The 21,965-nt window shown below is 54.7% G+C and overlaps 1 protein-coding gene across 6 annotated transcripts in view; it reads left to right on the top strand.

Annotated features, from left to right (window-relative positions):
- The window catches only part of KCNQ4 (potassium voltage-gated channel subfamily Q member 4), an 81,420-nt gene that overhangs the window by 53,959 nt on the left and 5,496 nt on the right, over positions 1-21,965 (top strand). For 2 of the 6 annotated variants that reach the window (XM_032802683.2, XM_075060729.1), the window contains 5 exons: positions 6,320-6,376; positions 12,684-12,901; positions 13,532-13,634; positions 17,045-17,176; positions 18,796-18,928. In XM_032802683.2, the coding sequence (XP_032658574.1) occupies positions 6,320-6,376; positions 12,684-12,901; positions 13,532-13,634; positions 17,045-17,176; positions 18,796-18,928 (643 nt within the window). The other 4 variants (XM_032802685.2, XM_032802689.1, XM_032802687.2 and 1 more) reach the window with 4 other exon arrangements.

The raw sequence follows: 21,965 nt of genomic DNA on the forward strand, positions 1-21,965 counted from the left end.
CTGGCTGGCTGCTGGTCTCCCTGTAGTGGCTGGACCATGTATAGAGGTTTGTGTGTCTGCTGATGGATCTAGTCATTCAGTGCAGTCTCTGGAGACTTGTGCTTTTCAGATTCGAAGGTCACAGGTTCAGTCCTCACAGACAACTCATGCAGGAGTGTTACATACCCTCGTGCACAGATCACCCCAAATCCACCTGGCTGTGTTCTGTGTTCCCAGGGGCTCTCCAGCACCCCGGGGGGAATCCAGAATCCAAATCCAATGCCTGAGGTGCTAGGATCCCAGTGGCCCAAAATAACTAGCATTCCCAATGCTCTTAGGGTAAGTCTGCGCTACTGCGATTGCAGCTCGGGTAAACACACACCCAGGCTGGCATAGTTACAAATCGTAATGTTGACGTGGCAGCCTGGGCTGTACAAGTGCACCACAGAGCCTGAGTCCTTGCATAGGCACTGACTTCCCCTCTGTCCAGTGGGTGCTCGACCCCCACACTCCTGGCTCCACCCCTGCCCCACCTCTTCCCACCCCTGCACTACCCTCACCCCACCCCCATTCCATCCCCCTTCCCCCAAATCTCCACCTCGTCTCCACCTCCTCCCCTGAGCGCGCCCGCGTCCCCACTCCTCCCCCTCCCTCCCGGAAAGTCCTAAGGGCCGCCAAACAGCTGTTGGGGGGCAGGAAGCGCTGGGAGGGAGGGGGAGGAGCAGGGACACGGCACACTCGGGGGGGGGGGGAGAAGAGTCACCTATGGGTACTTGAGCTGCTGAAGCCCATGCCCATGCATCTTGCAGTTAAAAGTAGTGTAGGTCTGTCTGCTCCAGCTGCAGCCACACCTCACACTGCCCTGCAGACGGACTCTGAGGGTCCGTGCAGCGTCATACAATCAGAATCGCTCAGAACGTTCAAACCGACCTCGTGTACAGTAACATCACTTGGGACATTTCATACTGGTGACCTGAGCGTGTGGCCAGGTGCACACCCTGAATAAATGTGTATACGTGTGATACATCCTAGCTAACTCCAGGAACTGTGTGTGTCAATGCAGCGGAACAGACAGCTGGCCCTTCTGCTCCCTTATCTATGGCCAAGACCTGATGCTGGGGACAAAGCAAATGCCCCACATTGCCTTTTCGTGTCACTGAGTGCCTCCTTGCCCAGGCATTATGGGAAAGGGTAAATTGCACTGCCCTCTGTGCTTTATTTACCACTCACGTATCTCCCTTGCTTGTGTCCTTTCTAAACATCTCTTCAGCCTCTCTTCAAAGAGGCTCCTAGTGGCAGATACCAAGGCAGGTCAGCTCCCATGTGCTGCGGAGTGGAACCTGCATTTGAAACTCCCAGCGGAGAGGAAGGGCGGTGCAGAGATTAGGGCTCTAGAGGGTGGCTTGAGAGACCTCGTTCAAGTCCCTGCTATGTCTCAGGCTTCCTGTGTGATCTTGGGCAAGTCACATAGTGGCTCTGTGCCTCAGTTTCCCATGCGGGAAATGGCGCTTAGTGGGAAGGACTCTCTCACGGGGGCCATGAGGATAAATACGCTGAAAGATTATGAAGTGCTCTGAGATCTCCTGATGAAACGTGCTAGGTGGTGTTAGTACTAGGTATTAGAAGTGCTAGGTAGTCATGGTTTGTGAGTCTCCATGAGCCCCAGTGGAATTACAGCCTGGGATTAATTGGTTGCTTATGTGTAGTGGTGTGTACATAGATAGGGATGCTGTGTGGAGGTCAGTTCATGAGCAGGTGTGGTCTCTTGAGGGGTGCTAGGAAGGAAGGAAGGAGGCTCTCCCGCTCTGGCGACATGGCTTCCCCTTGGGTTAGGAGTCGCGTGGGTACTGAGGCAGGGCCTGAAGCGCTGTGGTAATTGCAGCAGGAAGGAGGTAAAGCTGGCACTGCAGAGTGAGAGGCAGCTAGCTGTGATGACCAGCGGCTCTGTGGGACAGAGGAGGAGGGGACCTGCTGGGCTCAGAGCACCGAGTTGGTAGGCCAAGCGCACAGGCTGGAGGACAAGTCAGCAGGGATTTTCAGGAGCACTCGGCATTGGCCTAACTCTGCTCCTATTGAACTGAGGGGGGGCTGAGTGCTCTGGGGAGCCCCTTCCTGTGTGACTGGAGGTGCTGTTCCCCGGGAACAAGGAAATCGCTTCTCCCAAGTGTCCTGAGCTGGTTTGTTCTTGGGGGAGCAGGTCGCCTGCGAGGTGGTTTCATCCCCACGTGCAGGGTACAAGGGTTAGAGTTGCACAGATCCTAAGCATGTGATTCGCCTGCTGTTCTCTAGCGGCCGCACAGGGTAATGGACACTCCCATGGGCTTTACTCTTACCAGGTCCTAATTCCTCTCCTAGTTTTCTTCCCCGACTCCAGCTGACCTGCTGGGGGGTGGGGGGGATATTCTTTGCCAGGCCTTCTCCCTTTGCTCATCTGAGGCAGGCTTTGGTTAAAGGGGGCAGGGGCCTTTCTCTAGAAAGCACCATTAGGAGTGGGGCATTTGATGAGCATAAATCTGGAGTCCCCAGAAGGGGTGGGGAGATCGGGAGAGCTGGAAGGTCTATTAACTCCATTAGCGTCATGAAGTGGAATCAGGCTAACCACGGAGACTTGTGTGTTTGCTTTGGGGCCCGGCTAAGTGGCACTCCGAGTTTCCAGAGTGTCCCTTGGCCGTCTCTAGTAAATACCAGCACTGCAGAGCCCTGGGCTAGGATGAAAATGAATTTAAAAGCTGGTGAATGGAAGATTTTCCTGCAGACTTTCCTTCCACCCCGGGGGTTAAGGAGCTAGAAGAAACCCACCCCCAGAATTTCCGTATTGGAACTTTCTCCTGGGCAATGGGAGGTTCAGGGAGATGCACCGTGGAGGACGCTAGTCAGCGGTTGCTCAGCTGGATGGGAGAGAATGGAGCAGGAGGCCCTGGCCTGTGAGAGCCGAACACTATTTTGGCCAATACACAGCCTGTCTACGATGCTTGTGAAGCACCCAGGTATGTGTCAAACAGCCTGTGAAATCCCAGCCGGTTCTTGGGTTCGGCCTCTTGGCGGATGTGTCGGCTGGATGGTACGAAGTGCTTGTCCATTGCTGCCCCAGGTGCATCATGATGTCCCAAAGGGATTCGTGAGACTCTGAGGAACAGGGGCGAATGGTGAAACAAAGAGAAGCTGGCTCAGCTCTCAGAGCACCGGGCTGCTCTGGTGTTCATTAGAGATGATGCATGATGCCAGGAATAGGGGGGAAGGAGACTATCCTAACCGCTTAGCTCCCGCAGACCTCTCACCTCTCTGAGCTCATGGGCTCAGCTAACTCTCTTCCATTTTTTTCGGTGAGTCATAATTGCAAGGTCTTGCTTCATCTTCAGCTACTCCTTAGTTGTGTCATGCTTCTGCAGCAGGCTGGTCAGCTGTGCCTAGCAGGGATCTGAGCGAAACCACCTGGAAACCGGCCCTCCCTCCAGCTCCAAATTGGGGAAAACCCTGAAGGATCCTTCTAGGAAGTGTCCTGCAAAGACAGAAATTGCCTTGTGGTGACACCAAATGGCCCCAATCCTGCATTCCTGTCGTGGGGGGTGCGGTGAATGCAGAATCAGGCCCTAACAGTGACGTAATGACCCTGGGGCTTTGTGACCAGGAGCTGCAGTAGAGGAGACAGCGGGGGCTCATGATGAGGTCTGTGTGCTGAGGCTTGGTTTTGCCTTCTGCCCCACGTGCTCACTTGCAGCAGATGCAGTGTCTGAAGGTAGCATCCAGGAAACCTGCGGTCCCAGGGTAATGCTGTGTTTGGAAGAATACAAAAGGAACTAAGTAGCCCCAGGCAAACCCCAAAGCAGTGGTTCAAACTGGTTTAGGAGCCTGTAATTCAGAGAGGTCTGCAAAGTGAGACGGAAGCCTAACAAGAACTGGTTTTTCCTTTGGGAAAAGCTTCCGGGAGGCAGCCCAGTGTAGTTAGAGCCCATGGCTGGGAGTTGGACAAAAGGAATTCTGCATTGCCTTTAGCCTCAGTCCCCCCATCTGGAAAATGGGGGGAATGACACTGACCCCCAACATCTGTGAAGAGCATCGAGATCTTGGGGTGCAAAGGGCTGAGTGCTGGGATGCTCATTGCACCCTGCTTCCGTTCAGGCTGGAGACACCCAGGTTAGAACCTCTCCAGCACCTGCTGACGCTCCCTCCCTCTTCACCAGGCTGGGAACACGCTGCGAATATGAACAATTACTCAACAATGAAAAACGGAACTTCGGTCAAGCCCCCCAGAAGGTTCATTTGCGAGTCTCTGGAGATGCTGCAAGTCCGTTCCTGTTCCCACGGAACCAGCTCCCTGGGCCCTAGGGCAAAATGCAGGATGAATCTCTCTCCTTGTCCATGTGGTCATCCAGAGAAGATGCCATCCAGCCCTACCCTGCTCCTGGCCTGCTTCCCTGGAGGCAATGCGCAGGAACTGAGCATGGCACTGCGATCACACAAGCCTGGGTGCTCTGGGCTGCCGAATCAAAGGGGGCCAGGGGGTACTGAGTCAATTACGGCCCACCCCATGGGCGCTGAGATGAGAATCGTGTGTGGTTATGCTGCATCAATATAACACCAGTGTTCCCAGTGCCTGGCCCAGCGGTGGGGCCTCAGGCTGGGGCATGCTGGAGAGTATCTGGAAGTCTGCAGGTATTGCAATCTTGATGGGCCAGACCAACATAGCATATGGCCACCTGACTGGACTGGGCCTAAGGTGAGATGCTGTTGGAAGGGTCCATGTATCCCCCACCTGGTCCTATCGTCTCCTGTTCTCATGACATTATCATCTTCTTTTTCTCTCCTCCCCCTCTCCACCTCCCTGCCATTCCTCTTGCATCCTCATTCATTACCGGAAGCTGGAAAGAGGAAGATGCACCGCCCCCCAGGTGTTTACGTCTCAGGTAACCTTCCTCTTAAAGCCACAGTGCTTTTTTTCCCCACCCAAAGAGTCACCATACGGTAGGTTCCCTCCAGAGGTTTTGATGTTCTTCAGCTGCTGCTCCAGGAAATGTACTCGGGGTCAGGGAACCCATTTGGGAGGATGAGCAGAAAATAATCTGTGTGGTGTTGAAAGAGATGCTGCCAAGTAGCTTGCGGTCAAGATTTTGATCTGTCCTAATATTGCTACAGTAGCTTGGAGGTTGAGGGTGGGGGGGTGGGGTGGAATTGCTCAGAATCAAAATGTTTTTGTTTTTATTTAATATCTGTCTAATGACCTGTTTTTATTTAATATCCATCTAATGACCTGTTTTTACAGACAGCTCCGTTGCTAAGAAATTTGACACACACCCTCCCTCCTTCCCGAGGGGGAAATGTGGTGTTGTTTACGTAGGACCTACACAAACTACAGTGCTTTGTGCTCCTTGCCTCTTACACACCACGGGTGCAGTTTAGCCGGTTCCGAACTGTACCACAGGACCTTCCCAGCACACCTTAGGGGGCCCTGGTCACTCGACACCATCAGTAAGATCTTGGCTTGAAATAAAATCTAGGGAACTGCCATGATGCCCCCTTCAGGGTAAGGTCAGAAGGGAATGTCTCTCCTCGGAGCAATCACCGGTGGGGTCACTCCCACCCCAAACACCTCGGGGTCACGGCATCTGTGGGTCGCTTGGCTGTAGTTCAGATGCTTTGCCACACCTGCCTCGGAAGCCCAGAGGTCTCTGCATGGCCTGTCATGGGGGTGAGGAGAGGTGTGCCCGAGCTTGCGCCCGCTGTTCAACCCTCTCTCCTCAGATGGTGTTTAACCCTGGCCCAGGGCTCTGCCTGCCAGTCAAATTGGCCAGCAGCGTTTTGTTTCGATAAATGGGGCTCTTTAGGGGAGATGCATCAAACCATGACAAGGGTATGGGCAGGGCCCTTGAGGGCTCTGAGCCCACTGCTGACACCATTTTGAAGAGCTCAGAGGAGAGAGCTGCACGGGAGCATCTGTTTGCCTGGGCTATATAGGATCAGATTCTGCCATGTATTCCTGAGTGCCATCTGCTGGCACCTTCTCTGTTAAATTCCACGTCCACAACCCTCTCTCATCGACAGAGCACCCTCCCGACGCTCTGCTTAGCCACCTGAGCCCGCGTGGAACAGGACTCTCAGGGTCCAGCTTTACTTTTGCAGTCTTCCTGCCACACCGCGCATTGTGGCTTCACGGCCGGGGGATGTTTCTCGCTGGACGCTGCTCTCCTTTTCCCAGCCTGAAGGTGGCGATGTCCACACCCAATGCCACTGCTCCAGGCCTCAGCAAAGCCGGGCTCCAAGGCCACCCCCCCGCACCACACTCCTTTTGTCTCACTAACTTTCTCTTTCTTTTCTCCTGTATCTTTTATTCTCAACCCTCTAGCCAGATCTTTAGTAGTAAGCGGAATTTCTTTCGGATTCCCACCGGCTGGAAACAGAGGTATCGCGTGCTTGGATACGCTTCCCATGACTTGTTTGGGGGCCAGGTGTTGGGAGTTTTTTTGGCTTTGGGGGCAGAGCCCTTGTGGAATGCAGCAGATTGCCGGGGATGTGCATGATGGTCCCTCTGTGCCTTGCAACAAGGGCTGAGGTAATGGAGATATGCCTGCTCTCCTGTATGTAGACTGGTGCATCTCCAGTGCAGCAGTATGGGGGAATTAAGTGTATGGGTAGAGATGGAGCAAAACTTTCAGCATTATAACAGAAGAGGCTTGTGGTCTAGTGATCAGAGTACAGGGTAGGCTCTGATGCTGGCCCCTTCTGTGGTCTTGGACTAGTCACTTCACTGCTTTGTGCCTCAGTTTCTCCATCTGAAAAATGGGGACGCTGCTTACTGGCATCATGGCAGTGGATAAGCTGAATGTGTTTGAAGCACTGTGCAAGTGTTTATCCAACCCCCAGAATACACCTTGGGCGTCTGGATAAAACCTGGCTCTGCACCCCAACCATCTTGGGGTTTTGTTCTGCAAAAGATCAAAATCTGATGGAGGAAGTTCTGCAAATTCCAAACCTGTCTGGGTGTGTTCTCCATCTCTGCCTATAACCCCATGAAATGCTGTGCTGAAAATCTACCCCGCGGCGGCTCTCTGGGTGCCTGAATACAAACCATTTCTGGAATGACTCTTAGCTATTCTAGATTGCTTCTTTCAACTGCTTGGGGAGGAAATCAGAACCCAGAGCCCCCACTCTCTGCAATCTGCCCCTATACTGCAGCCCCTTGAATTCCGTCTTCCATCACACCCCCTCGTGGATTAGCAAATGGACACTCAGAAGCACAGCCAGTGGTTTCCATTGGAAAACGCTGGGTCAGCGGAACGGACCCATTCTGTGGGAACGTTATTGATGCCGTTGACCTTTCAGCAGGAAAGTCTCCAGACCTTTCATTTAGACATATGTGGTTTTATGTTAATAATTCATGATTGGCGAGAAAAGTCAAAACAATGAAGTGGCAACGAAGCATTTTCACCTGGTGCAAATGAAACTTTTTGGAACATTTTCTTGGGCGAAAAGTTCCAAGATTTCAGCTTCTCATCCCGCTTTGAAATGAAAGCACGTTTCCAAATCTCAGAATTTCCAGTGATGGAAATTCTGCTTTGGAGCCAACTTTGCTTGTGAGGTTTTAGGCTCCCCAGAGCAGCCATATTAACCCCAGTTTCTGCCCTTCCTCACCAATCTGGGAGCTACTTCCCGGCCAATGACCAGAAGAGTGTACGCTGCCCTATCCAGTTACTGTATGAGCTGAGCCGCCCGGCTGATGCTAGGCCAAAAACCAGCCCCCTTCCCTCATTTGGTGGAAGAATGGGGATTGGTGGATAGAGTTCCAGCAATGGGAGCTGCCTGCAGTTTGTAGCGTAGGGGAAGGAGGCGCTGCCAGAACTGCTGGGTGCAGCAAAACAACCTGCTGCGCAACCCCCAAAGAGGAGCGGCTTCCCCGGCCACGTCAGAGTCTATAAGCATACAGAGTAGCCCCTTCAGCTGGCTTCTCCTGAGAGCAAGGATGGCTGTGCTGGCTTAGCACTGGCTTGCCGTGTAACGTAGGGTGAGTCAGCTCGCGTCCGAGGATAACAGTGATGTTAGCTTGTTGTCAGGATGATGGAGAAGCTGGGGGAGAGGTTGTCAAGCCCTGGGCCACCAGCGTCTCTTTGGCTGGGCTTATTCTGTGCTAGCGGAGTGGCTACTGAACTGTGTATGTACAATGACTTTGCCTGCCTGGCCATAGGCCCGCTCCTGGTCACTGTTCGGGGGTTGTCTGGCCTGAGACAGAGGTTGTGCCATTGCTAGTGGGAACCCCAAGCCCCGGGGCCAGATGCTGCCATTTGGAAGGTTAGTGAATCGCCCATCGAGCCCTGGCCAAATCCATGATGAATCGGAACAGAGGTGGTTAATCTCCGCTGGGCTGGGCTGAGGGTGCTTTGTCCCATGTTTAATCCAGACTCCTGTTTCTGGGGATCAAGCCAGTCTTGAGGAGTGGGGGAGAACTGAAGTCCTCGGGCCTTTGGGCAGAGGGCTTGGAGACCCAACCTTGATATTTTATCTTAACTCCCATTTGCTAGGCTCTTGGAGGAGTAGATGCTCCAACCACCAGGCCTCAGCTGTCCCTCCTTTCAGAAGGTTAGTGGAGTAAAGAGTGGGTCAGGATGCCTGGGTTCTATTCCCAGCCCTGATTTGTTCTGTAACCTTGACCAGGCTGTTTAATGGCTCTGTGCCTCAGTTTCTCCATCTGTAATAAATCTTCCCTACCTCCAGGGGGAGAGATGAGGTTAAATTAACAGTAGAGTGCTTTGAGATCCTCGGATGAAAAGTCCTAGGGGAGGACACAGTGGCGGTGAATGTCGCAAACTTTATTTGTGTGTGTGTGGGCAAAATGATCTATTTTCCCCAAGAATGATCAGGACCCTCCACCCCTACCCCAGTCCAGATGAAAACCTGAAAATGTTTTTCTGTGAGCTGCAGAATCCTGCAGTGAGTCACGCTCTGACATGTTCTGGGGTTGGGGGATGTTCGGGGTTGTCTCCCATCTCTGCCTCAGACTTAGTGTCCCTCCCCCTGCCTTTCCATTCAAAAGAGACCGAAGCGGAAATGGTCATGTTGTTCTCTCCACAGCGAAAGGGCCGATCGAGAGACCGAACCGATCGCTGATGACAAACCACCAGGCCCCGCCCCTCCTGTTCAGTATTGATCATGGGCTGTAGGGCTCTGCCTCCGTTTTTGCATGGTATGTGGCGGTCGTGCTTGCTGGCATGCTGGGGATCTGCCCGTGACGCGATGGCAGAACTCGGACAGGTTTGGGTGGGCGGGGAAAGGGAGTCAAGAGAGGTTCTAGAACTGGGCCGGGCTTTTGGAGGTTTACGACCCAGCGAAAACTTCTAGAACTTTGTGTCTCCGTCTCTCTCTCCGCTCCCCAATCCCAGAGCAGAACCGGAGCCTCCCAAAGTTCTAAAAGGTTCTAGGTTCTGAACCTGACAAAATGCCACGTGTTCCAGAAGCTGCAGATGGTGCCTGCGGGGTATTACTCAATCGTCCATGCAGCTTTCTCTACCGGCTTGTGGGAGAGGGATGCAAGCTTCGGTTAAAGCTCTGCATTGTGAGCCAGATCCCAAGCCCACAGCGGTCCAGATGGGCTTGGGATTCTGGCCTGCTGCACGCTGCTCCCTGTGATGGATGTTCTGTGCGCCGGGGAGCCAGCTGCTTGGAGTCAGAACATGATGCTGTTCATGGGAAGATTTCTTTGATTTGAGCCCCCTGTGGCTGGGCCATGCCTGCTCCCCCAAACCTACACATCCAAACACCTCCTCGCCATGTTTCCAGTGGCCTGGCACGCCTATCCCATTCCACGTCACATGCATCTGTCGCCTTTCCCATCCTTCCCTTTGTTTTCAGCCTGTGCAGTAAGTACGAAGGTTGTGTCTGGGGCTTAGAGACCAGCTGTGTTGCAAACACCTGTTGTCCCTTAGCACCTCCAAGTTCTTTCCCCTTCCGGAGTCTGACGATGTTTTTGTCTTACAAGCAAACCCCAGACGTAAGCCTTTCTGAGGTTCTGCTCACTCTGCCTTCATGGGCTCTGCCCCTCTGCTTTCCTCTCGCTCCATCATCGGGCCCCGATTCAGCAAAGCACGTAAGCACGAGCTTAAGTACCTTGCTGAATTGAGGCCTGGTCGACTCCCCCTCCATACTTGCCTCCACTGCTGTCTTTACTACCCCACCTACTCTTCTGGCCCCGCTGGATTTTATGCGGATGCCGCTGCAGTCTGGAAACCCACCAGAATGATAATTCCAGACATCGTCCACGTAATGAATGATAAAGGCCACCGTTAGGCATAGGCAGCGCCTGGCACTGTTGGGCCCTGGGCTCCTAAGAGCTACCGCAGTACAAACAATGACAGATAATAAAACCAGAAAGCCCTGATTCTCCTCTTGTGTGTGCTGGGGTGGGGGTGGGGGGGAATCAGCTGACTTCAGCAGCTGATCTAACCCTGTGTCAGAGACAAGAATCAGACTCCTTGTCTCCGCCCTCCATTGTCTGCCAACACCCTCTCTGGACTGTGTTTCCTTATTGATCTGTGTCTCTTTTTCAACCCTGGGTTTGGCCTTTTATTAATTTTCCATCTCCGTGGCAACAAGCCTAAGTCTCTCTTGTTGTATTTCCTCATTTGTCCGCGGCCATCGGGACTGTGTGGGTGAGCTAACTGTTGCGGCTCTCCAGCCACAAGGGATGAGCACAGAACATTGTTTTGGTGTAGGTCCTACATAAACGAAGTCTATTTTTAATACATACCTTCCATGGAGGGGCGGATTTAAAAAACAACCACAAAAGGGTTGAGGATTTGGACGATCGTTCCAATGGAGGGAAATGAGGGCCTGGCCCACCTAAATAATGAATTGTCAAAGGGTCTCTTTCCCCCTCCGCAGGCTGGGCAGAGTTTAGCCATTGGCACATGGTGTTGTTTTATCTAGTCCTCTGCTGAGAGCCTGACCCAGCCTCTCAGTCCATGGTGAGAGGTGGGAAGGTGGAGACAAGAGAATCAGCTGGGTAGTGTAGGCTGCAAGGCCCTGGTTGAGTGAGGCAGTGGGGAAGGTTATTTACCCTGTTGGACATGTGTGGTGGGGTGACGATTCATGGCATGGCGCCTCCTGCTGGTTGTCCAGGGAATTAGCACCCCAGCCTCTGGAGCGCCCTCTGCAGGCTGGCTGATGTCTCACCTGCCGCTGGCCCCCATGTCCCTCCCCGACCCCAGTGCCCTTTCTCTCGGGGTTCTGCCCTCTGCAGTACCCCCACAGTCTCTGGGTCTCACTCCCCCGGGGGAACCCCCAACCGTCTATCCCCACTTTGCCTCAGTGGCTACTGCCAGTCACCATCTAGCCCCCATTCCCTGGGGCAGACAGCAGTCTGTAAACCACTCATCATCGGCAATGGGGAGTTGGACCAACCACCTCTGCCTATATCTGGGCTGCCCCTCTGCAGCCCTAGTACCCTCTTGTGGGCCCTTAGCTTGGCCTGCAGCCTGGGGCTATGCTAGGCTGGAGCTCCCTCTGCCCTTCCCCAGCACTGCTTCACCTCAGGTACCCTTCTCAGCTTCCCAGGCAGCCGGGTCCTTCTCTCTCATGCAGCTAGAGAGAGTGTCTCTGGCCCTCAGCCCTCTTATAGGGCCAGCCATGGCCTGATTGGGGTGTGGCCCCACCTGTGGCTGCTTCCCCAGTGAGCCATTCTTTTCCCCTCTGCAGCTCTCTCCAGGGCTGGTTTAACTCCTCCGAGCAGGAGCGAGGTGACTACTCCACTACAACCGGCTTCTGGGCATTGGCGGGGCGGGTGTCACTACTGATAGCCCAAGGCCACTGCTTCCCCAGGCTGCTTACATCCAAGAGACCAGGATCTTCCCTGTGCCCTCGGGGCTCGGCTTGCTATCTCAGCGAAGCCGTGTGCCGAAAGCCCAGCCAGAAGCAGGGGTTCATCTGTCTCCTTCCCTCCTTGCTGTCTCTGGTCTAGCTTCATTTCATACCAGGTGGTTTCTGTCCCAGCTACCATGTGCTCTGTCTGTGTCTCTCTCCACCCTCCACCCCATCCTCTGTCCCCACCCCACTGGCGCTCTCTTTGCTGTCAGAAAAATGTTTCAGGTAAAATACCCAGGCGTCCTTCCCCCTATTAGATAATCAGGGTCAATCATTGCTTCAGTTCAGTGCATACAGGCACCATAAACCATCTGCATTCACAAAGGCCCCTTATCCAGAGCAGCCCTGAAGCCCGAGGCTTCTAGCCCATTAAAGTCAATGGGACTTAAGCGCTTGCTAAAGTGCTTTCTTGAATCACGCTCATATAAACACACATGCACACGCGCACACACGTGCAAACACTTCCCAGCTAGTCGAGGCAGCACCATGGAGTCTAATTGCACCAGCTACTGGAGTCTGCACTCGAGCTGCAAAGTTTGCACCAAGGATCTGACTTCCCCGCCCAACTCCAAGCTCTTTGGATCCAGGGATTCTCACTTGTGCCAGGCTGGGGCCAGCTCCAGGCGAGCCCCATTCACGAGCCCCCAACGCTAGGGTAAAGCCTGAGCTCTTCCCCTGGGCAAACTCCATGTGCCTTCACTAGAGAGGGCCAGAGCAAGGAGCTCAGGGTCTGGCCCATTCCAGTAGGAAGAAGCCGCACATGCCTCTCCAGGTTCCCGGCCTCCGTACTGCCTCCCTCCCTGCTGAGCGGCAGCTCCCCGTCCCCGAGCTAATGCTGGCTGTCCTCCCCACCCCCCCAGCAACAAAATGGGCATCAAGGACCGCATCCGCCTCAACAACTCGCAGAGGCAGGGCAGCCGGGGAAAGCAGCACCTGGCACCGCCCATGCGCCGCTCCCCCAGCACCGAGAATGTGCAGGAGGCTACCAGCCCCACCAAGGTGCAGAAGAGCTGGAGCTTCAACGACCGCACCAGGTTCCGGGCATCGCTGAGGCTCAAACCTCGGCCACCGGTGGAGGGTAAGTCCCATTTCCCCCTCCCCATTTGTATTTTGCACCCTAGTCTTTTGAATGTGAGTTGCCCTGCAGAATGGACTCTTCCCCGCGCCCCCGCACCATGGTTTCTTTCTTTCACTCTCATGTCACACACACACTCCTGCTCTCCCCCCCCCCCCCCCGCCTTCCTGCATGGGCAGTGTGTGTAGCCTGCATGGGCAGTTGTGTAGCTAGAGCACAAGAGTGGGAGCCAGGATGCCAGGTTTATCGGCCACTGACCCACTGCACAACTTCAGGAAAGTCACCTGCCGCTCTGTGCCTCAGTTTCCCCCTCTGTGGATTGGGGATGGGCCTGCCCAAGACGGGGATGGAAAGCCTGTGAAGATGCTGAAATGCTGGAAGGTCATCATTTGGGAGGAGCTAGAGAGGAGCCTGATGGTAAATGCCACAGGACCCACAGCTGAACCATGTAGAGCCCGTGTTATTCATGGTGAACCAAAGGAGACCTCAAACCCTGACCCGTGCATGTGCGGAGAGAGGGCTGGGGTGACAATCACTCTAAGGGAGGTTTGCACCCCATGTTACACACCTGAATTGGGAAGGGGGAAGCACCTCCTCAGCCCTTTATGGGAAGTCCCTGTTTTCTGTCCTCAGTTGACGGCCTGGTGGAGGAGAGCTCCGAGGAGAAGGGCTACCAGTGCGACCTGACCTTCGAGGACATCATGCCAGCTGTGAAAACGCTCATTCGGGCTGTCAGGTGAGCCCAGCTCACCAGCCATCCCTGCATGCACCCGCCCACCAGTAACAGTTCTCAGCCCATGGCAGGGAGCAGGCCTGGCAATCGTTGGCCACCTCCATCCTGCGGGAGGTTTGGGTTGGGGCTTCTCCCAAGCAGCTGCCCCTGCGTGTCTCTTGGAGGTTCTTCATTAGGGTTTTGGCTGCTGCGGTGGGGAAACTAGGTCTCGAGCTGGTCAAGGCAGCAGCAAGTGGGGACGGTGACAGAGAGGAGAGCAGGCAAGCTCTGTGCCAGCCTCTGAGGCCGTGCTAACAATTTGCCCTGAAACCCTCAAACGATAAGAGTGGCCCATTCCACAATCCATGGACCAGCCCTCTGCAGTGTCCAGCTCTTCGTGCTCCAGGCCAGGCCCTCTTTGCTCCAGCCCAGGCCCCTTTTCAGCCAGACCCTGGGAATTTGGAGCCAGGGTGGTGTCCAGTGTGTGCTGACAGCAAATGGCATTTTCCCTCGTCTCCATGCCAGCCTGACCATTGCTCCTTCCAAGCATCAGAGGGTCGAGGTTCTTGCGGGGATGTGAGGGCTCAGGTTCTTGCCCAGGTGGGCTCTGCCATCCTCGGAACTCCCTGCACCTGCGTGCCAGAGCTGCACCTTCCGTGCAGGCTGAGGGCTGGCCAATCTCGCCCCCTCTTTCTATTTCAGTGATTTGCCAACAGTTTTGTTCCCCGGTAAGGGTCCCTCACACAAATGAATGGCTCTGCTAAGCAGGCATGTTTTGGTTTCAGCGTAGCCACGTGGGTCTGGGGAGCTGAGCTATCCAGCACCCAGGATTGAAAGGGGCAGGCGGACGGGGAGCAGGATGGGTGGAGACGCTGGTTTGGTTGCAGGACCCTTCCTGCTTTTATGTGTCTGGGTTAATTCTTTTTCTGGTCTGCATGTGCCCTGTTGCAGACACAAGCCCAGCCTCCCTGGCCGCTCCCCACCCATCTGAAGAGACTGTCCTGAATAGAGCCATTGTTAACAACAGTGCCACTGGAACAGGAACCTCGCTATCTCTAGCCACCTCTTCTGGCTGGGTTGGGGCACCAAGGCTGTAGCAATGCTGCTATAGCTGCAGAGAGCACGGAGGGGGAGACTGGGAGAAGGGGTGGGGGAAGAGAGGTTGAAATATCCCCCATACAATACGTTGGCTCTCTAATGGGGAGGTGAAGTGGGACATTAAGAGGAATGAAGTAGATGCAGTGAGAACAGAAGACATCATAGAAGATTAGGGTTGAAAGGGACCTCAGGAGGTATCTAGTCCAATCCCCTGCTCAAAGCAGGACCAACACCAACTAAATCACCCCAGCCAGGGCTTTGTCAAGCCGGGCCTTAAAAACCTCAAAGGATGGAGATTCCACTACCGGTAAGCCATTCCAGTGCTTCACCTCCTAGTGAAATAGCGTTTCCTAATATCCAACCTAAACCTCCCCCATTGCAACTTGAGACCATTGCTCCTTGTTCTGTCATCTGCCACCACTGAGAACAGCCAAGCTCCATCCTCTTTGGAACCTCCCTTCAGGTAGTTGAAGGCTTCTATCAAATCGCCCCTCACTCTTCTCTTCTGCAGGCTAAATAACCCCAGTTCCCTCAGCCTCTCCTCGTAAGTTGTGTGCCACAGCCCCATAATCATTTTTGTTGCCCTCCGCTGGACTATCTCCAATTTGTCCACATCCCTTCTGTAGTGGGGGGACCAAAACTGGACACAGTACTCCAGATGAGGTCTCACCAGTGCCAAATAGAGGGGAATGATTGCGTCCCTCAGTCTGCTGGCAATGCTCCTACTTATACAGCCCAAAATGCCGTTAGCCTCTTGGCAACAAGGACACACTGCTGACTCATATCCAGCTTCTCGTCCATTGTAATCCCCAGGTCCTTTTCTGCAGAACTGCTGCTTAGCCACTCAGTCCCTAATCTGTAGCAGTGCATGGGATTCTTCTGTTGTAAGTGCAGGCCTCTGCACTTGTCTTTGTTGAACCTCATCAGATTTCTTTTGGCCCAATACTCCAATTTGTCTAGGTTGCTCTGGACCCTATCCCTACCCTTCAGCATAGTGTCATCTGAGAACTTGCTGAGGCTACAATTCATCCCATCATCCAGATCATTAATGATAGGAGCAGAGGACTGGACACCTGGATTCTACTGCCAGCTCTGGAAGGAGAGTGAGGTCTAGGGTTAGAGCAGGGAGGAGGCAGGACTCCTGGGTTCTATCATGGATGCACAGTTGCAGGTGCAATTCTGTCTGCATTTTTCAAGATCAGCTGCTGTGACCATCCCATCCCAATAGTTCTTTGCACCCACAGACTGGGCACTTACCTGCCTGCTGACAGTTCTTGTGCCTGCAGTTTGCTGGCACTGAACAGGGGGGCAGCTTTGAAGAAATCTAACCCTGGCCTTTTCTCTTTTCCTGAGTTAGCAGCAGGTGCTCCTCCATGCTGTGACATGTCCTAGCCCTGGCCGGTCCGTGCCATCATCCCTTCCCGCAGCGCCGGCCTTTGGTCCTGCAGCGTATGCATGTCTAACATCACCAGCTAATTGAAGCCACTTAACACAAGCTGGAAGAGCACAAGCTTGAGATTCCCAAGTGGCTTGTGCTAGCTCACGATGCCTGTTTGCACAAGAGATGCTCCCACCATCCCCACCATGTCTGTGGAGTTATGAAATCCTCCATCATGGCCCTGCTAATGAGCCCTCTCTGCCGGCATCTCTCCCTCTGCTGCGTTAGCAGCATTGCTGCTAGTCATTTGACAAGGAGCCGCTGACTAGAGCCAGGGTGCGGGGAGCCAGTTAGAGGCTGGGTTATTCTCTTCCCCTCTGCTTCCTTCCCAGGGCAGTTTTCACTGTCATGGAAAACAGGCAGGCAGGTTATTTCCCACGGCAAGAGGGGAGCAGACCAGTGTGCAGAGATCCGGTAACTGCTCTCGACATCTTGCAAAGCCAGAGAGATGGTCTCCCCTCCTCCCCCAACACCTGCAGTCTGCCTGTTTGTTCCCAGGCTCTGAAAATAGTGTGGCCGGGACAGACACAGCTGGCTGCACACCACATCTCTGGGCATCAGGGGTGCAATCGTGTCACTTCAGCGAGTGTAACTTGCACCCTGAGGGAGCTGGAACAGATGACAGACCAGTCTGTAGTCATGGTCTTTAAGGGGAAAGCCCTTGTGCCAAGAGGTCGCTCTTACACTGACAGTGGTAAGGCCCGGGGGGTCATCCAAACATCCAGTGGTGGGGAGTTCCACAGGTGAGAGTCCGTCCTATCCCCTGAGGACTTGTTGGACTTCAGCTGTCCCGGTGGGTCCTAGGGCCTCTGAGGTAGCTGGGCCATGACCCGTCATGTCTGTTGCTCAGACCCGTCCCCACAACCCCTCTCTGAGGTAACCCCTTGTGCCCTGGCAGGATCCTGAAGTTCCTGGTTGCGAAGAGGAAGTTCAAGGAGACCCTGCGGCCCTATGACGTCAAGGATGTCATCGAGCAGTACTCAGCTGGCCACCTCGACATGCTGGGCCGCATCAAGAGCCTCCAGTCACGGTGAGCTAGCGCACGAGGTCCCGCTGCCCAAGGCCGCTGCTGGGGACAGCCACTCCCAGCCCACAGGGACCCATCCCATAGCTGCTTCCACAGCCCCTGGCCAGGCGGGACGTGGTGCTGCATAATTCAATAGCTGACATCACGCACGCTGGGAGAGTGACTCTGTGACCCCCCCCATGCACCCAGTGCAGGGCAGGGCCAGAGAAGAGGTTTGACTGGCCCAAAGCCCTTTGAAATCAGTGGGCAAAGGCCACCCACTGTCAGTGAATGTTGGATTGAGCCCTTAGGCCCAGCCATTGAAAGGTATCTGCATTGCAGCATCGGCAGTTAGGAGCCAAGAGCCCACTGACAGCCTATGGGATTGAGACTCCTTGGTACCTAAATCATGTTGAAAGTGAAACTTGGGTGCCTAAATCACTTAGGCAGTGCAGTGCCGGAACACCATCAAAAATCTGGGCCTTCACCCTTTAGCATAACCAGCAGAAGCTGGTGCTTTGAGACACAAAGGGCCCACGTCCGAACCTCACTAAAAGCCGAGAAGGCCTGTGCTTTCCCTGATGAGATGGCCCATCTGGGGAGCCAGCGATAGCTGGCAAAGGGTCAGATTCGCATCCTGTGTCCTTTTCTGAGAGTATCCCGAGCACAGGGGTGTAGCTGGGGCCCCCGAGGGGGACTGCGGTCAGGAGAACACTTTGTGTTTGATTCCAAATGGAAAATGCCTCTCCCCGGCACGGTTCGAATGGGTGCCATCTTGCAGGCACGAACCCAGCCAGCCTGGTGAGGCAGGCAATGGCTTGAGTCCAGCAGGAGCCAGCAAGTGGGTGGGGGACAGGCAAGCCCAGAAAGTCGCAGGGGAGGGTGGCAGGGCGAAGGGGAGTCATTCACATTGAGCTTAGAAGTGAGCGAGCAAAACTGCAGATTGTACGATAAGAATCGTGCTTCTGACATTAACCCCCCTTCTACCCTAGACCCCAATGCAGATACCCCTAAGCCCAGACACTGACCCCCTTGTATCCCTAAACCCTGATGCAGACACCCCTAAAACCCAGACACTGACCCCCTTCTATCCTAAACCCCAACACAGTCATCCCTAAACCCTGACACTGACCCCCTAAACCCTGACAGTGACCCCTTCTGCCCTAAACCCAACAGACACTCCTAAACCCAGACATTGACCCCCTAAACCCTGACATTGACCCCCCTTGTACCCCTAAACACTGACATCCCCAAACCCAATACTGCCCTCCCCTTGCACCCTGAGCCCCTACTCTGACCTCACTTCTGCCAGCAAACCCCTGCACTGATACCCCTTCTACCCCTAAAGCCCCAACCACCTCTACCCCAAAAAAAGGATAAAATCAAAACCAAACCCTCTGCTTCAAGCAGAATTCTGGCCCCAAAAAGGGAGATGTGCAGAGGCTTCAGGGAGCCCCAACCTGTAGTGACAGTGACTAGGAGACCAGGCAGCCTAAACCCTCCAAGGTACGTACAGGCCGAACTCCCACTGATTTCTGGGCCTTACTTCTCCGGGCGTGATTCTCGCTGGCAATAAGGCCCCTTTCACTCTGAGCTCCTGCTCCCCCCCATCCCGCCCCTCCGTCCTTTCTTCTCGCCCACAGCGTGGATCAGATCGTGGGAAGAGGAGCCATCACTGTCGATAAGAAGACCCGGGAGAAGGGAGAAAAGTCCCTGGAGGCCGATCTGGTGGACGAGCTCAGCATGATGGGCCGAGTGGTCAAGGTGGAGAAACAAGTAAGGCTGAGGTCAGGGGCGCGTGTGCAGCACCGTGCATGCACCCGAACACGCGGCCCGGCCCCTACGCTTGCTGTGCCTGTATGTGTGTGTGTCAGCCGGAGAGAAACCCGCTGGCTGCCTGTCTGGCCATCCACGTCCTGGGATTGTTACGGTGGAAAGAGAAGCTAGATCATAGATCACGTTACTTTCTTTTTCTTTAGCAGTCTAGTGGTAAGAGCAGAGGGGCTGGGAGCCAGGACTCCTGGGTTCTATGCCCAGCTCTGAGAGGGGAGTGCAAGGTCCAATGGACAGAGGAGAGGACTGGGAGTTGGGACTCTTGGGGCAGACAGGCAGCTTCTTTGTAGAAGTTGCTCACATGAACAAAACCCTCAGGTCCTGTTCCTGTGTCACAGACTCACCAGGTGACCCTGGGAGAGTCACTTAATCGCTGTTTACCCAGCTATGAAATGGGCCCCATCTTTACCTACACAGGTTCAGTTCATCGTGTTAGTAAAATGCTTTCACACGTGACTTGACCAGGATTTGGACCCAAACTGGCTAGAAGTGAAAAGCTGCTGCGCTCTCCAGCCCCCTCTTCTGCTGCAGCAGGCAACCTGCTCCCCCCTTAATCTGGGGAGCCCCTGCTTCCCCACACGCTGAATCCCTATTCCGATTACAGCAGGCCTGGCTCAATCCCCCTCCTCTTCTTCCCCGTCCTCTCCAGGTGCAATCCATAGAGCACAAGTTGGACTTGTTACTGAGCCTCTATTCCCAGTGCCTGCAGAAAGGCTCCACAAACTCCTTTGCCCTGGCCGCCATGCAGACCCCCAGCTTTGACCCGGACATCACCTCCGACTACCACAGCCCCACAGAGCACGAGGACATCTCAGTGTCCGCGCAGACCTTAAACATCTCCAGGTCGGCCAGCACCAACATGGACTGAGAGCGGTTCCCAGCACAGGTCCCGGGGGAGAGCTGGGGGGACCGGTCGTGAGCCTGGTGGTGAACATACTTGTACACAGACACACTGATAACTATTAGGCAAGGAGACCGACATGGGAACCCAGCCAGGTTCTGGGCTGGGGACCACGCGGCCTCGTCTAATGTGTCCTGATGCACTATGAGCCTCACCTTGATTTTACTTGAACGAGTCTTCCTTCTGACCGTGCACAAGCAGGAATTATTAAGCAACTAGTATTCAGCACTTGGGAGCCAGCTGGGGCTGGGACCCCGGGGGATGCAGCATTGTGAGTTTCTTAAAGCGTTAAACCTACAACACCAAGGAGAGAAATGCCTGGTATCTAAGAAGCTCTTTTATTTATAGGATCAGCCTCTCTAGACTTTGTCCTCTGCAGGCAGTCTTCTCCACGGAGGAAATCCCCCTCTCCGGCACATCCCTGTTGAGGTGGCACTGCTCCAGGACAGCGGGAGGGCGAGTTGGCCAGGGATGCAACGGGTCAGCGCACCTTGTCACTTGGTCTTTCTTCTGGGCGCCTCTCTGGGAACCGTCCTCGGAATGAGCTTTGACCAGGGTGTGGAATGTTTGAGAGCTTCTGAACTCCAAGGCTGGCGATTCTGATCTCTTCACCCTGCGGCTCTACACCATTGCCCCTCCTGGGAGCCGGAGCAGGGTTCTTACTACCAGCTATGCAAGGCTAGATAACCCTTTACTGTCCAGTGCTAAACACTGGGCACTGTGACTCGATTGAATGTGCTTTCTTCCGGACCTAGGAAAGAGCTGGGGAATGGCTGGGTTTTGCCTCCTCGGGGGGTGTTACCATCTTTCCTGTCTCCCAGCGAGCAGGGGGCTCCGAATCCTGCCGCCGGGACTGTAACTCAGTGCGCACAGTGGAACCGTCTGCGCGGCAGCGTTTCAATATGCAACCTTCGATCCCGACGGGCGGGGCGGACGAGTCGCCCGTCGGCCTAGGCAATAGGTGTTTACCCCGCGCCCCTGGGGCTGGATCCGGGGCTGCTCGAGTCGGTGGGGTTTCACGGGGCGAATGCTGCACCTTTGGAGCCTGGCGGACGGACTCGGATGGACTTTGGATCAGGCCCTTGACTTGAAAGGGGGTAACTGGCCCATTGGACCAAATGCAGCCCTGTTGCATGAGTCCGTGGAGTTAACAGCAGGCCTGGATCTGGTCCATTGCACGTGGCTGTTGGGGAAGGGGGGGGCATAGGTGGGTGTGGGCACAGCCAGGAGGAGGGTAAGGATGCTGTAGCTTAGCGTTAGCTCTTCTTCCCCCCACCATGGCTAGTCTGGCCAGCTCAGGCAGCCCGGCTTGCCCGCTGTGGCTTCCGTACATCTCCTAGTGGCACGGGAGGCACTGGTAGCTTAGGGTACCCAATGTCTCCAGACCTCGTTTTCCCAGAGGTGGTTCCCCAACTGGATCACTTCTCTCCCCTGCCCTCTTCTACCGCCTCACCCGCCAGAGCCTGGCACGGGGCTTCACTTGGGTACCTGCTGTCCTTAGTCATCCAGCTCGAGTGTTCTCAGCAAGATAGACCCTGCCCTCCCCCGCCCCCCATTGATAGCCCATTCATTTCAAACCCTGGGCCCCGATCCCCCGTGGGTGCCGTAAGGGACTTCACTGCAGGATGGGGGCCTTAGCCCCCACTCTGGCTCCCCAAAGAGCCCTGATTTCCCTTGCACATCCTCTGCGGTCAGGAATATTCAGTATCAGTCGGAGCTGCCTGGTTCAGGCCTGGACTCAGAATCCCTTCCCCGGCCTGTTTTCTGGTGGGGGTCTCAGCGCGACTGAAACCCATCAGGATAAGAGGGCTATTTTTGGCCCAAGGTGGCCAAAGCTCTGAGATTTCAGTGTCGGCAAATCCATCTTGGAACGGATTTGGCTTTGAACCCGGGGCCCTCTTCCCAATCTGAACACCACTGTTTCCCCACATCTGCTGGCGCTCCCGTGGGGGTGGTGGTGGGGCTGGTCGGGGACAGATCTCCCCTAACGCAGGATCTCTGCCTGGAAGGAGAGGTGGGATGTGTTTCTCATGCTTGCTCATTACCCTTCCTATGCAGTTAAATGTCTTCCAGCATCAC

Source organism: Chelonoidis abingdonii, chromosome 25 (genome assembly GCF_003597395.2).
Source record: "Chelonoidis abingdonii isolate Lonesome George chromosome 25, CheloAbing_2.0, whole genome shotgun sequence".
NCBI lineage: Eukaryota > Metazoa > Chordata > Testudines > Testudinidae > Chelonoidis > Chelonoidis abingdonii.